This window comes from Sorex fumeus, unplaced genomic scaffold, assembly GCF_029834395.1.
Source record: "Sorex fumeus unplaced genomic scaffold, SorFum_2.1 ptg000037l, whole genome shotgun sequence".
Taxonomy (NCBI): Eukaryota; Metazoa; Chordata; class Mammalia; order Eulipotyphla; family Soricidae; genus Sorex; species Sorex fumeus.
Window position 1 is genome coordinate 66,563,681 of NW_026606094.1, and position 14,409 is coordinate 66,578,089.

General features: G+C 49.4%; 1 protein-coding gene across 1 annotated transcript in view; it reads right to left on the bottom strand.

Annotated features, from left to right (window-relative positions):
* The window catches only part of OSBPL3 (oxysterol binding protein like 3), a 207,598-nt gene that overhangs the window by 8,110 nt on the left and 185,079 nt on the right, over positions 1-14,409 (bottom strand). The window contains exons 18-20 of the mRNA XM_056118561.1: positions 12,864-12,942; positions 10,322-10,466; positions 5,144-5,288 (exon numbers count right to left, since the gene is read on the bottom strand). Of these exons, the coding sequence (XP_055974536.1) occupies positions 5,144-5,288; positions 10,322-10,466; positions 12,864-12,942 (369 nt within the window). The remainder of the gene's footprint in view (positions 1-5,143; positions 5,289-10,321; positions 10,467-12,863; positions 12,943-14,409) is intronic.

Below are 14,409 nucleotides of genomic sequence, written 5' to 3' on the forward strand. Positions count from 1 at the left end.
TGCTTGCCTTGCACGCGGCTGACTCAGTTTCGATCCCCGGCACCCCAGTGGTTTCCTGAGCATGCCTCAAAGTGATCCCTGAGTATAGAGCAGGAAGTAAGTTCTGAGCAACTCTGGATGCCCAAAAGCAAAAACAAAAGGGAAGGAAGAGGCTGAAGGTGATTTGCGGTCAGGCTGCTGGCCCACAAGTGCAGGGATGAGGCTACCTCCGCCCTGGAAAGGCCCTTCCCTGCTGCAGTTTCAACATGTTAACCTGCCTCCACCCAGAGCCTGGGGCTCATGGGCAGGATACAGGGTGACGGGCCCCAAATGCAGAAGGCAGATCACGGCATCCATCTCTTACCTTGCAATCTCATGGATTTTCCTTGCTTAACTCTGGACTTGCCTGCCCCTAGCACTGGGCCCCTTCTCCCTTTCCTTCTTTCTGATCTCTGCTTTGACATATTGAATACTCTCGGTAGCTTGCCGGGCTCTCCGAGAGGGGTGGAGGAATCGAACTCGGGTTGGCCATGTTGGCTGCTTGTAAGGCAAACGCCCTACCGCTGTGCTATCGTCCAGCAGACAGATACAGTAACAACAAAGTCTCCAATGGAGACGTTACTGGGCCCGCTCGAGCAAATCGACGATCAACGGGAGGGCCTTTACCTTACCTTTACGATCTCTGCTTTATGGAGCGTGAGTGTACAGTCCCTGCCCGCCATGCCTGAACAGCATCTTGGAAACACGCTGGCTTCAGACCCGCACAGCTGGGGAGGGTGGTCCCCACCTCCCCTCTCGCCCATGCTGAGTGTGATGACACTCAGATGAGACTCCACACCGGAGAGGGGCTGCTGGGAGGGATTCAGACCTGGGGCTGCTGCCAGCAAGTGAATGTGCTTTGCAGGAGACGACTCGGGAACCAGGAGCAGAACATTAGGGAACGTGTATCTGTTTGCTCCCCAGATTCCTCCATAGTGTCCTACACCAAATTCCTCTCTATTTGGAGATGAGCCCTCTCAGGAGGAAAATGTGCTTATAGGAGGAGAGAGTGGGGCTTTGACCTGGCACCTCTCAGCAAGCCGGGAGCGGGCTTGGGGCTCACCAGAACCTGAATACCAGCATCTGGATCTTGTTCCTAGCTTCCAGAACCGTAGCAAAGCTAACATCTGTGTTTCTGCAACTCTAGCAGCCAAGGAAGACTAATGTAAGAATTCTGCCCTAACTTGAATTCCAGCTAAAATGTACTTATCTGGAATTAAAATGTACTTGTATTCAGTGAAGTGAATGTGGATTTACGAAACCCACTTATTACCTTGGCTTGAGGTGGTTACTAAAACACATACCTCAAAAATGAGGAAAGGAAATGAACAGACACTTCCCTTAAGAGGACAGATGGATGGCCAGAGGCTGGAGACGACAGTTCAGTATAGTGGGTAGGGCACAAACTTTGCACACACCTTGTAACCCAGATCAATCCCTGCATCCTGAGTGCAGGAGTAAACTGGAAGGAAGGAAGGAAGGAAGGAAGGAAGGGAGGGAGGGAGGGAGGGAGGGAGGGAGGGAGAGGAAAGGAGAAGGAAAAGGAAGGAAGAAGGGAAGGAAGGAGGGAGAAGAGAGAGAGAAAGGGAGGAGAGAGGGAGGAGGAAGGGAATGAAATACCATTTTACACTAGTGAGAATTGCAAATATCAAAAAGTCTGGAAACAATCAGTGCTGGCAGGGATGTAAAATCAGATATAAAACCATTCTGTGTTAATGAAGTAGTAAAAGCTCCATGAAAAACAGCACAGAGATTTCTCAGAAGAGTAAGACTAGGGGCCAGAGCAATAGCACAGCAGGTAGGGCGTTTGCCTTGCATGCGGTGAACCTGGGTTCAATACATAGCATCCCATACGGTCCCCTGAGCACTGCCAGGAGTAATTCCTGAGTGCAGAGCCAGGAGTAACCCATGAGCATTGCCGGGTGTGACCCAAAAAGCAAAAAAATAAATAAATAAATAAAAAAGTAAAACTAGAGGCTGGAGCAACAGCACAATGCACAGGGAGTTTGCCTTGCACGCGGCTGACCCGGGTTCAATTCCCAGCATCCCATATGGTCCCCTGAGCACCACCGGGGTAATTACTGAGCACAGAGCCAGGAGTAACCCCTGTGCACTGCTGGGTGTGACCCAAAAAGAAAAAAAAAGTAAGACTAATGATGCCATAGGACCAGTGCTTCAATTTTATGGCATTGACCCCCAAATTAATGAAAGAAAACTTAATTTAAAAAGATATGTGTACATTTCTGTGCATTTCAGAGTCAAGTACAATAGCCAGGATAGATACAACCCAAGTGTCCACTGAAAGATGGATGGGTAAGGAAGTTGTGGGTGTCTACACAGGGGAACACTAAGCCACTCGAAGACAGGATTAAACCTTGTAGTCTGTGCAACTTGGATGGAACCAGAGGCCATCGTGTTAAGCAAAATAGCTTGGAGAAGAACAAACACTAGGTGGTCACATTCACCTGTGGTACATAGAGAAACAGAACAAGGGAACAGACAGAATGGAAACGACACAAACCCTTACCCTTGAACTACAGAATTCAGATTCCCAGGCAGGGGTAGGTGAAAAGAACCGCTGGAAGTGTCCTAAGGACAGGGAAGCAGTCCTGGGCATGGGGGTGGGGTGGGGGGGTTGTAACAATTGTCCATCAAAACCACAAGCATTAACACAATTGCAATCACATGTAAACCATAGAATATTAATAATAGCAATTTTTTTTAAAAAGCAACAAATACTTTCCTCAGAAAGTTTTCTAGGAAAAATAAATATTTCCCCAAAAAGAAAAAATTTCAGCAGACTCATTTTTCAGAGCTCCCAAGCCCTGCTATATTTGATTGTGTGTCCTAAGCATGAAAATAACAAAGTCTCTGACAAAGTCCTTCAGAAATCTGCCCGCCTAATGCTCCCAGAGGGGAGACAGTAGCTGCTGACAGGAGCCGGGGACCATTGTCACTGTGACCCTCGCACTGTCTCAGGAGGCCTCTAGTGATGCAGGGACCAGCTCTGGGGCCAATTCCTTCCAGCTTCATGGCAGCCTCTGTGCCTGGGATGGAGTGACCGCTCCCCGCTGACCACGCTGGCCCATTTCTCAGTCACCTTACCTCTTTACCTGCTAACGGGAACCGGCTCTGTTCAAGTGGCCCTGGGCCCTGGGGAGGGATGAATGTAACCCACCACAGCAGGGCTCCCCAAGACTGCCTCAGCTGAGGGGCTGGACCCCCATGAGGCTGACAAGACAGAAAAGACACATTTTTCTGGGCGGGGGAGGGGGGAAGTAGAGGGAATATTTCCTCCCTGAGAGAAGAGGCTCGGCAGAGCTCTCTGGTCCTCAACTCCCTGCATGGTGTGCTGCCACCTGGGCAGAGACCACAGAGTCTCCACACAATTGTTTTTACCTCTGTGAGAAACAACATGGTAAACACTGTGGGGAGGTGGCATGTCCTCGGGGCCCCATGCCATCCTAGGAAAGCTGCCTGGGGGTCACCCGGGCTACCTCCTGTCTCCCATGTGTTAACAGCACACGGCACAATGTGAGTGACCACTGTGAGCTGGGTCTTCTTTCTTAATTTTTGGATTGATGGGTGGGCTTTTTGGGTCACACTCAGTGATGCTCAGGGGTTACTCCTGGCTCTGCACTCAGGAATCTCTCCTGGCAGTATTCAGGGACCATATAGGATGCTGGAGATCAAACCTGGGTCGGCTGCATGAAAGGCAACTGCCCTCCCCTCTGTACTATCACTCTGGCCCCATGGGCAGTTTTCTTCCGTAGAAAACATCCCAAGAAGATGAGATGCCTGAGCCCTGGGATTCTACGACCATGACTCAGACACATACTTATCAAATCAGACAAAAGATCGACTGTGTGGGAGTTCTGTGATGAAGGGGCAACCCGATCCTTCTCCTCGAGGCTGTTTCAGGGGCTCTCAGGCATAGGATATGTCAGCGTGGTTTATGTTGAATCTATGGGGTCCCTAACTCACTAAACCTCGGCCATTGCTTGCTCAGAAATACTTCTCTCTACCCCTGACAGAATGACACTTTGCACTCCACTGATAGTCTTTCTTTTTTTGGAAAAAAAAATGCTCATGAGCCTGTGGGCTTCTCCACTTCACCCAGCAGCCCCAGACCTGGTGCCCAGGTGTGTGGGCCCAGCTCAGGTCCAGTCCTGATGGTCACCAGGGCTGTGTTCAGGGGCACATGGGTGTCAGGGATCAAAGTCGAGCCTGGCTCTAATCCTTTGCACCATATCCCAGCACTGCCAGGATCACTGGTAGCGTTTTATCTTTCTGAATTTGCTTTATTGTATGGTAATTGGATGGATGCAAATCAATAAACAAAAGTTTAAAAGCAAGATACATGAAACATCAGAATGTGATTGTCTAATTTCTTTGATTTTTTTTTCTCCTGTAGTTAATCTTTCAAGTCCTTCTCTTATGGGACCAATAAGAAAATTAACTTGGCCTAGCTTCTGTTTCTTTTTTATTTGTTTTCGTTTTTGGTCCACACCTGACCGTGCCCAGGGATCATTCCTGATGGTGCTTGGGGGACCATAGGCAGTGTCGGATATCAAACCCAGGTTGGCCACTTGCAAGGCAAGTGCCCTACTTGCTGTATTCTCTCTCTTGGCCCCAGTGACTTTCCGTTGCTCTGAAAAAGCCCCTCTAGGCATGCTGTGAATCAGCAATGGTTTTGCTTTGGGCCATGAGTTCAGGCCAGAGGCTGGAAGACGAATCAGCAGCAAAAGCACTTTGCAAGCAGGAGGCAGATTTAAGTCCCTGATATAGCTCACATGTGCTGACCCCCCTGCAGCTCTGCAATCTGGGACCCTGGTGCCACAACGGCAAGTGAGGTGCAGTCTCTAAGGAGCCCCGTCGTCAGCAATGAGAACAGGAGGGAGGAAAACCAAGAACTCTCAGGCACAGAGTCACAAGATCACAACATAGGACAAAACAAGCCGGGCTCTGGGGTATGCTGCTCTGCAGGAGGATGAGTTTGGGAGAATGAAAGAAGGGCCCCCACCTGGCCTGGAGTGGAAGCGAGCACAGACTGGAGCGAGGCAGGCCAGGGAGGCCATGGAGGCCACGAAGGCCACGGAGGCCCGGCCCCAGCACTGGTACTCACTTGCTCTCCAGATGCAGGCAGCTGACGAGGAGCTGCCGCAGTAGATGCTCTCGTGCCACTTCCCGAAGAGCCGGTGCACTGCTTTCCCGCTCTTGTCGTAGACGGTGCCTTCGATCTCGCGGGCATTGGTGCTCCAGTACTTAGCCTAGGAGCCAAGTGATAGGTCTCTGTTCAGTATACGTGGGACATACTGAACATTTGTTACAGACGATTCCAGGAGAGAGAAAAGGGAAGAGAAGTGCCAGGAACTCGACGTTGCACCCAGCATGCCTGTTCGACTCTGGGCTCTGCTTCTTACAAGACCTTACACTGCAACGGGGAATGCAAAACTGAACTACCGACTCTTGATTCGCACCCTGGAACACAACACAAAAGATTTGTGTTTTCCGGGTCAGGAGGATGGGTCAATGGTTGGTCAATGGTGTGGGAGGTGGAGGGTAGTTAAGATAGAGGAAGGTCCATTACGACAATGCTAGTTGGAAATGATCACTCTGGACAAGAACTGAGTGTTGAAAGTAGGTAAAGGGATAAACAGGATAACCTTTCAGCATCTGTGTCGCAAACCAAAATGCCTAAAATGAGAGAGAGAAGGGAAAGAGAGACAGAAAGAAGAGATGGGGGAGGGATGGCTTGAAGGGGTGGGAGGGAAACTGGGGACACCGGTGCTGGAAAATGACACTGGCCAAGGGATGGGTGTTAGAACACTGCATGACTGAAACCCAATCATGAACTTTGTAATGCTCGATCTCATGGCGATTCAATGAAAAAATAAAAAGATTTGTGTTTTCTCTTCGAGGGGTGCCCGTGCACTGCAGGAAGGAAAGGCTCAGTTCTCACATCGGGGCCAGAGAGCGTGGGGGGCCCTGAAGATCCCGCTCCTGGGACAGCTTCTCTCGTTGTTGCTCTAACATGGTGGTGGTCTGATTTGTCTCTGGTTTACTCCCAGTGCGCAGGTACGGGCTTGGGGTTACTCCCGGTGGTGCTTGGGGGGCCTTGCAGTGCCTGGGATAAGACTCGGGGTTCCCACGTGCGAAGCACTGCCTCCAGTCCTGTGAGCCACCCCAAGATGTTTATTTTTGATACATTTAGAAGAAATGGGACTCACATTTTATTCCTATAGAGGAGATTGCTTCACAAACCAATTTTTAGTTTCTCTGGTATTTCCTCTACCTGACAGATCTCACTCATAACCACGTTGGGTTCATCTGGCTCTGGGATCAGCTCAGCAGCAGTACTACCCTGCAGCCACCAGAGGGAGCGCCTACTTCCTAACGTCGAATCCGAAATCTCTAGCCCCAAATCTCCCAATTAACTAGCTGCCTTTGAAAACAGTCTCCAAAGAGACCACTAGAACAATGACAGTTGGAAATGGTCTCTCTGGACAAAAACTGAGTGCTGAAGGAGGTAATGGGATATAAATTATAACCTTTCAGTACCTTCAATTACAAACCAAAATGCTCAAAAGGAGAGGGAGAAGACAGAGAGAGAGACTGACAGACAGAGACAGAGAGAAAGAGAGAGAAAAGTGAGTGAAGAGAGAGGGAGGAGAAGAAAAAAGTGTCTGCCATGGGAGATGGGGGGTTATGGGAGGGAAACTGGGGACATTGGTGGTGCGAAGTGTACACTGGTGAAGGGGTGGGAACATTGTATAACTAAAACCCAATCATGAACAACTTTGTAACTGTGTATTTCATGGGGACTCAACAACAAAAAAATTTTTTTTTAATTTTTTCCTCTAAGAAATAACACTAAGCATTAGTCCATCCATCAAAAAAAAAAAAATCCAAGGAATATTCTCAGTAAAAACAGAATCCAGGGGCTGGAGCGAAAGCACAGCGGGTAGGGCATTTGCCTTGCACGCGGCCAACCTGGGTTTGATTCTCAGCATCCCATATGGTCCCTTGAGCACCACCAGGAGTAATTCCTGAGTGCAGAGCCAGGAGTAACCCTTGAGCATTGCCGGGTGTGACCCCAAAAGAAAAACAAACAAACAAACAAACAAACAGAATCCACATCTGTAAGCCAATAGACTGCAGAGGTCTTCTCAGGGGTTACCCGGTGGTAGGAGGTAAAACTGGGGGGTACCTCCGAGTCTCTGAGTGGCCAGTCAGTGGTGGGTGGTGATTGGGCAAGTACAGCAGAGTCTCTGGGCAGAACCAGTTGTTGTTGTTGTTGTTGTTGGTGGTGGTGGTGGTGTGTGTGTGTGTGTGTGTGTGTGTGTGTGTGTGTGAGTACGCAGAGTCTCTGAGCAGAACTAGTGATTTAAAACTGAGTGTTCACACCATACACACACAGAGGAACTGGTAACAGTACTGCCGGAGTTGGATTTCCCTTTGGAGACATCTGTCAGCCAGCAAATCTAGAGCGAAGAGGAGGGTGGCACTGTCCCCACAGCCACTGGGGCAGCCCTGGGACCCTCAGCCCCAGAGGCATCATCGGTGTTTCCTTTCCAATTTCATCCCTCCCAGCTCTGGCCACACGTGGATGAGGGCTGGGAGTGGGAGAGTGGAGTTTATATCCCCAATCTTTCTTGGGGAAAATGATGAGGTGGTTCTCATGGGAAAGGGAGCAGCAAAAATATACAGGCAGACAGGTAAGGCATGGGTAATGCAGGGGAGAAGGCGTTGATCTACCTTGGTTTGACCTCCTGCACCCCATATGGTGCCCTGAGCACCCCCAGGGAACATTCCTGTCATCACTGCTGAGGATGGCCCCCAAACAAACAAACAAAAAACCCCAAAGAAACCCTGAGATCAAAGGGCCAGAGATGTGTCCGAGTGGTGGGAGAGCACGTGCCTCGCACATGTGAGGCTCTGGGTTCAGTCTCCCTGGCACCACAAACAAACAAACAAACAAAAAAACAGTAAGACTGAGATAATGAGTTGGTCTCAGATGTAGACCATCTCAGAGTGAGTACAGGTGGTCCTGGGACTGCCCCCATGGGTCTGATTTTGAGCGGAGCACAACTGGAACAAACCAGGTATTTCATGGGTCAGATCTTAGATCCAGGCTCCCCTCTGCTTCCTCGTTGTCTCCTTAGAGGGGGCCATACCCTGAGCATATGAGGGTGGCCACACTGGGCAATGGCTGAAGTGGGGAGCAGGCCGTGCGAGGGGTCAAACCCAGTGCCGTGCACTCTAACAGACAAACACCCAAGCACCCGGACCCTCTCCCAGGCACCTGTGCCTCTTGTCGCAGAGAGCTCAGACAAAGCTCTCAGGCATGGTGAGATTTTTATTTTACCCCGAACCATTGTCAGTTTGCTCAATCTTGGCTCTGCTGGATTTAGGAGATAGAAAGTCCATCTCTCCATGTTTCCCAGCCAGGGTGGCACAGAGACGGGCTGCAGGGAAACCCCCAATCAGCTCCTCATTCACCATTCATGGTCTTGATCTTCATTAATGGCAATGGTTCCTTGACTAAGGCAATGGTCAGAGATTGTTTAAAGTGTGTGAGATTTTTCGGCGCCAGAGTGACTTTGAGGAGGAAGAGAAAGCAGGAGAGAGGCTGGAGGGAAGGCAGCTGGGCAGGGAAATGGACCAGCCATGCTGCACATCAGATCAACCTTGAGGAACCTGCGATGTGCGTGAACCTCCCCGCAGTCCATTTCCGGGCTTCAGGCTACAGCAGGGAGAGATGCCAGCAGGGAGGGCCGGGAGGGCTCGGCAACAGAAGATGAGCAAGCAAGCCAATGGACAGGAGTGGAAACGGAAGTCCAGCTCTGCTTGTGGCTGACCAGACCAGGCGGGGAGTGGAAGGATCTGGGGAGAGGGCTGGGGCTCAGGAAATGGAACAGAGAAACCACGTCCATGAGGCGAGACAGGAAGGAGGGGAACAAGAGGCTGGGAGGGGTGAGGCTGGAGAGGATGGGGGTGAGGAAGAGTGAGTGTGTGTGTGTGTGTGTGTGTGTGTGTGTGGCTGGGTATGAGGAGCAGACAAAGCATAATTGTTTTGGATCCGAGGGGGTCCTCAGCAGTGCTCGGGGGACACTTGGGTGATACCAACAGTGCTTGGAAGCCATATAGGGTGCTGGGGACCAAACTCGGGTCTTGTGCATGCTTGGCTTTGAGTTCTCTCCCCCAGACCTGGGCAGAACTTTGTGGGTGTTGAATGGATGGACTTTCCTCTAGAGAAAGACAGTAGTCCAAGGATTCAGCTCAATCATGCTGAGAAGCCCGCTCAATAAGCTTACATGCCTAAAAAGCACACAGGGGGGTTAGGCTTGATCCCTGGCTTAACTTTTTCCTCTGACTTTGTTTAAACACTGTGGTTTACAAAGTTGTTCAATACAATTCGTTACAGGCTGCCAATATTTCAAGCCCAATCCCACCACCACTGTCACCTTCCCTCCACCATTGTCTCCATTTTCTCAACCACCCCTCAAGCCTGCCCACAATAATTTGTTTTATATTTCTTGTTACCACTACAAGACTAATGGAAGGATCCAAAAATATTTCCATATTAGAAAATTTGTGAAAAATGTATCTCACCATGGGGACGTCAAGTCCTTGTCTGAGGGTTTACTAAGCTGTTGTTGCTAGTTAAGCCTTCACCACATGATCTTTTGAGCACTGCTGGGAGCGATCCCCAAGCCCAGAGCCAGGTGTGCCCCCGCCCACCGAAATGCGGTCTGATTTGGTGTTTATCGAACGGTGTTCACACATACATATCATAAATCTCTCTATTTTCAGTATTCCAAACTGGCTTCAGGGCCACTAAGGAGATCCAGAACGCGTGCACTTCATAAACACCAGAAGCTTTCTCATGTCCATGAAAGGAAGTTCTGTGTCCATGAAGGAACAGCTTTTGCCTTCCTTCTCCCCAAACCAGCTCCTGAACCACCAGCTCAGTTTTTGTCTCTGTACCTGTCATAGCTCTGGGTCCCTCAAATATAAACGGCCGGGGTGGGGTGGGGATAGGAGGGTGGGCGGGGGGAGGGGGTTGGTTATCCTGCTTAGCACAGCAGCTCCAGACTCGCCAGGTGGGAGCACGGAGACCTGCACTTGATGAGGGCCTTAGGGAAACAAGAGTGGAAGGAGGCAGGAGCAGGAGGGGGTGCTGGGAAAGGGACCCCAACACCGTCTATCTGCGAGATGCAAGTGAAGGTGAAAGACTCCCCCAGGACCCTGTGTCCTGAGGCCCAGGTTAGGCGTCAGCATGCACCAGCCGCCCAGTTACCTTTATAAAGTTCACTTTGCAGTGGCAGGAGTCATCGCTCAGATTCTTGATGACGATCTCTCCATAGTGCTCGATCCACCGCTGCCCACTTAGTATGTTATGGATGCAAGAGGTCACTTTGTTCCACTCAAAGTGATCCCCAAACCTGCAACACAGGGGGAAGTGACGACCCGTGCACAGCAAACACAAACACGCATCCATCTAGAAGTAGAGACAAAGTGTGTGTGTGTGTGTGTGTGTGTGTGTGTGTGTGTGTGTGTGTGTTAGGGAATGTTCTTAGAACGAAAATCACATCTGATTTGTCACTTCAAAAAACTTTCAGGGCTGAAGAGATAGTCCAACAGGTAAGGCCTTTGCCTTATCAGCAGCAGATCCCTCTTTGATCCCTGGCACCAGATATGGTCCCCCAAGACCCACCAGGAGTGATCCCGGAGCACAGAGCCAGGACTACGCCCTGAGTACAGTCAGGTATGGCCCCCACAAAAAAGAAATACATTTCTAAAACTTTCAAGCTTTCCTTTGGGCTTGGGTGGTAGAAAATATCTTGCATGCCTGAGGCCATGGATTTGAGCCCCAAGACATCAAAAATAAAATGAAAATAAAAATAAATCAAGGTTTTTTTTTTTTTTCATGCTGTGTAGTAAAGGTAAAGCAAAAAGGCCAGAGACTTCTCAGTTTCTTGCTTCTGGAACTTTTGGGTGGACTATCACAGCGCAGTTATTTCTGCAAGGGCAGACTAATGAAGATGTCTCTCCCTGTGCTCCGCTTCAGAAAACAGTAATAAGAGCCCATAAACAGCCATCTCCCCCTGCTTACTTGGAAGCACCGGAGCCCCTATTTTTTATTTTCTTACTATTATGACTACAATCTTTATCACTTTAATAAGCCCTGTCTGCTCTCTGAATTCAACAGCGCGCAGTATACAAGTCCACGCCTGGTCACAGCAGCTGTGTGTCTTAAGAGAAACCCCGAAGTAGACAGACACGGACCCTCTGTGGCCATGCAAGAATACAGGGGATTACAGGGGCGCAGCCGAGTGCGAGGGTGAGCTGGGGGGTGAGACAGGAGAGAGGGCGCTGCTGTGTGATGGGATGGGGGCTCACAGCAAGCTAAGAAGCGGTTTTCAGGGTTCCTGCTTGCCCTGATGGCCTGCAGAGAAGGGGGTGTCCGGCCACAGCACCCAGCAGGGGCCACTTCCGGCACGCAGGAACCTCTGGTTCCTTCCCGTGGGGAAGCCGCCAGCGGGGGGCGCTCGAAGTCCGCGAACTCCCGAATCAAGCCCCATTCTAGGTGTCCCTGTGCTGGGGGTGACCTAAAGGTGCCAAGCTAGGAAAGGGGGTGCGGAAGCTGCGACCCTCCCCCTAACAATGTGCTCGCTCTCTCCCCGCACCCATGCATGCGTGCACAGGGGCCAACACGTCCACAAATGATGAGCCTGTATTTATGGGCCTATAAGCCCCGAGGTCCGTATGCCTTAGATGTTTTATAGTGAGACAGGAGTCAGGTACTACTTACAGAATTAAATAGTAATTACGAGGAAAATGGGAGTGAGAGCAAAGGCTTACATGGCATGTTCTCTTTGCCAACTCCTACTTTAAGTGCTCTACCTAGATATAAAATCCATTTCATCTTTACAACCTATGCATCTCTTTTATGCATGAGAGAACTGGTGATCAGCAACTGATTGTATTTGCGATCTTCTTTTCTTTTTCTCCACACATCCCCTGCTTTTGGGGGGCTAAATACTCAGGGTTTACTCTTGGCTCTGTGCTCAGGGATCACTCCTGGTGGAGCTTGGGGCACCATATGGGGTGCTGGGGAATCAAGCCCAGGTGGGCTACATGCAAGGCATATGCCTTACCTGATGTACTAACTCTCCAGTACCAAGATATCTGCTTTTTTGGGGGGTGGGAGGGGGACTTTTAAAATTTCTTTGGGGGCCATACCCTGTGTTGCTCAGGGCTTACTCCTGGCTCTGTGCTCAGGGCAAGGCTCAGGGAACCATATGGGGTGATGAGGATTGAACCCAGGTCAGCCACCTGCAAGACCATTGCTTTACCTGAGGTAATATCTCTCCAACCCCAGTACTTGCCATTTCTAAGTGGCAAGAGTGAGCTAGTCAGTCTTCTTAGGGAAGCAAAGAACAAATGAAATCTTAGTCCCCAAATTCACACTCAGAACCACACTCTTTATAAATGCGTATCAATAATTCCTCTCACAACCCCCACTCCAGATCAAGGCCATAGAGGTCTAAAAGAGCGGGTTAACCCTGGGAGAAAAAAAAAAACAATCCTTCTTCATTTTGCTGGGGAGTGGAGATGGGGTTTACAAAAGCTTTTCTTCAGAGAATCTGGTATCCGGGAAGCGTTTCCATTAGAGAGGAAGAACATGAGATGCTTCTGAAATGAAGGACACCGGAACCGAGTGTCCAAGACACTGAAACAAAAACATTCCCCCCCGAGGGAGCAAGCAGCGGGCAGCCCAGTGCCAAAGTTCTGTCTGGCCTGAACGGTACCAAGCTCCAGGCCGCAGAAGCACTTACACGGGCAGAGTGACGTGGGTTGTACCGATGGGAACAATTTCCATGGATTTGCCCCAGAATTTGTTTTTCCATCTCACATCTGAAACAAAACAGCCAATAATACATCTTTAGTAGGAGTGGCAGTAGGTGGTTCAAAGGGCTCTTAGGCTGGATAAATGATCTATCACTTATCGGAAATAAGTCCTCAAAATAAAATTAAATACCTTTTAGGTTAACTTTTCATTCAACCTAAGTACAACTGAGTCCCTGGAAGCAAATCAGGGAAATTAAGGTTATAAGATAAAGTTTCTCTTGGACTGGCTCAGAGGGATGAACAGACTTGGAAGCAAAAGGAATGTGCAGAGGAAGGCAGGGATTGTGATGTAAGACACCGTGGGACAGGCAGGAGGGATGGTTTCATGATTTGCGGATGGTTTCGTGATCTTGTAACTGGTATGAACAGTGGTAGCACTGTAGCACTGTCCTCCAGTTGTTCATAGATTTGCTGAGTGGACACCAGTAACGTCTCCATTGTGAGACTTCTTGTTACTGTTTTTGGCGTATCAAATACGCCACAGGGAGGTTGCCAGTGCAGGCATGATACTCTTAGTAGCTCTCCGGGCTCTCTGAGAGGGGTGGAGAAATTGAACCTGGGTTGGCCGCGTCCAAGGCAAACGCCCTACCTGCTGTGCTATCGCTCCAGCCCCTTAACAGTGGTACTAAGAGAAAAGACAGGGAATGGCATATGTCCATGACCCCATTTATAGGAATATGCAGAGATGACCCTTCTGGCTGCATAAGGGGCTATTGGAGGCCAGAGTTCAGGATTTAGGGGCGAGGAGGACTGGAACCAGGAATCCCCTGGCCACAAGCTGCATGGCCCAGTTTATATGAAATATGCAAACCAGACACATCTAGGGGAGGCAGCAAGAGTAGGGGGATGGCGTGGGGGTAAACAAGCTTGAGGGAAGTTGTGACATGGTGGAGCTGTGTGGCTCACAGGGTCTCTATAGAAAGAGGACAAGATGCTAAAATTAATTATGGTGATGACTGTAGACCTCTGCAAATATACTGACGGCCACGGAACTGTACCTTACAGTGGATGGTACTTACAGTACATAAAGTATATCTCAATTATTATAAAAATAATTGGCAGTTCAAAGCAAATACTGATAACAGCACATGCAGGATTTAGAAAATACACAAGATGTACAGTGTCCATAATAGGGATTAGGAGAGGGGAAATGGAAGTACACTTTGATAAAATTCTTTATTTTGGCAGAAGTCGGAGTGCGGGAAGTTTCGTGCTCAGAGGCTACTCCTGGTTCTGTGCTTGGTTGCTCCTGTCAGTGCTCAGGGGACCATGCAGTGTTGGGGATTGAACCCGGGGCTCCTGTATGCAAAGTCTGCACTCAGTCCTTTAAACTATCTTCCTTTTTCGTAAGATTCTTATTTTTTTTTAAAAAAAATGATGTATTTTCTATTTGAAGATAAATGGTAATCAATTCAAGACAGATCATGTGAATCCTAGAGTAACAACTGAAAATGAAACTAGAAAGTATAGTTA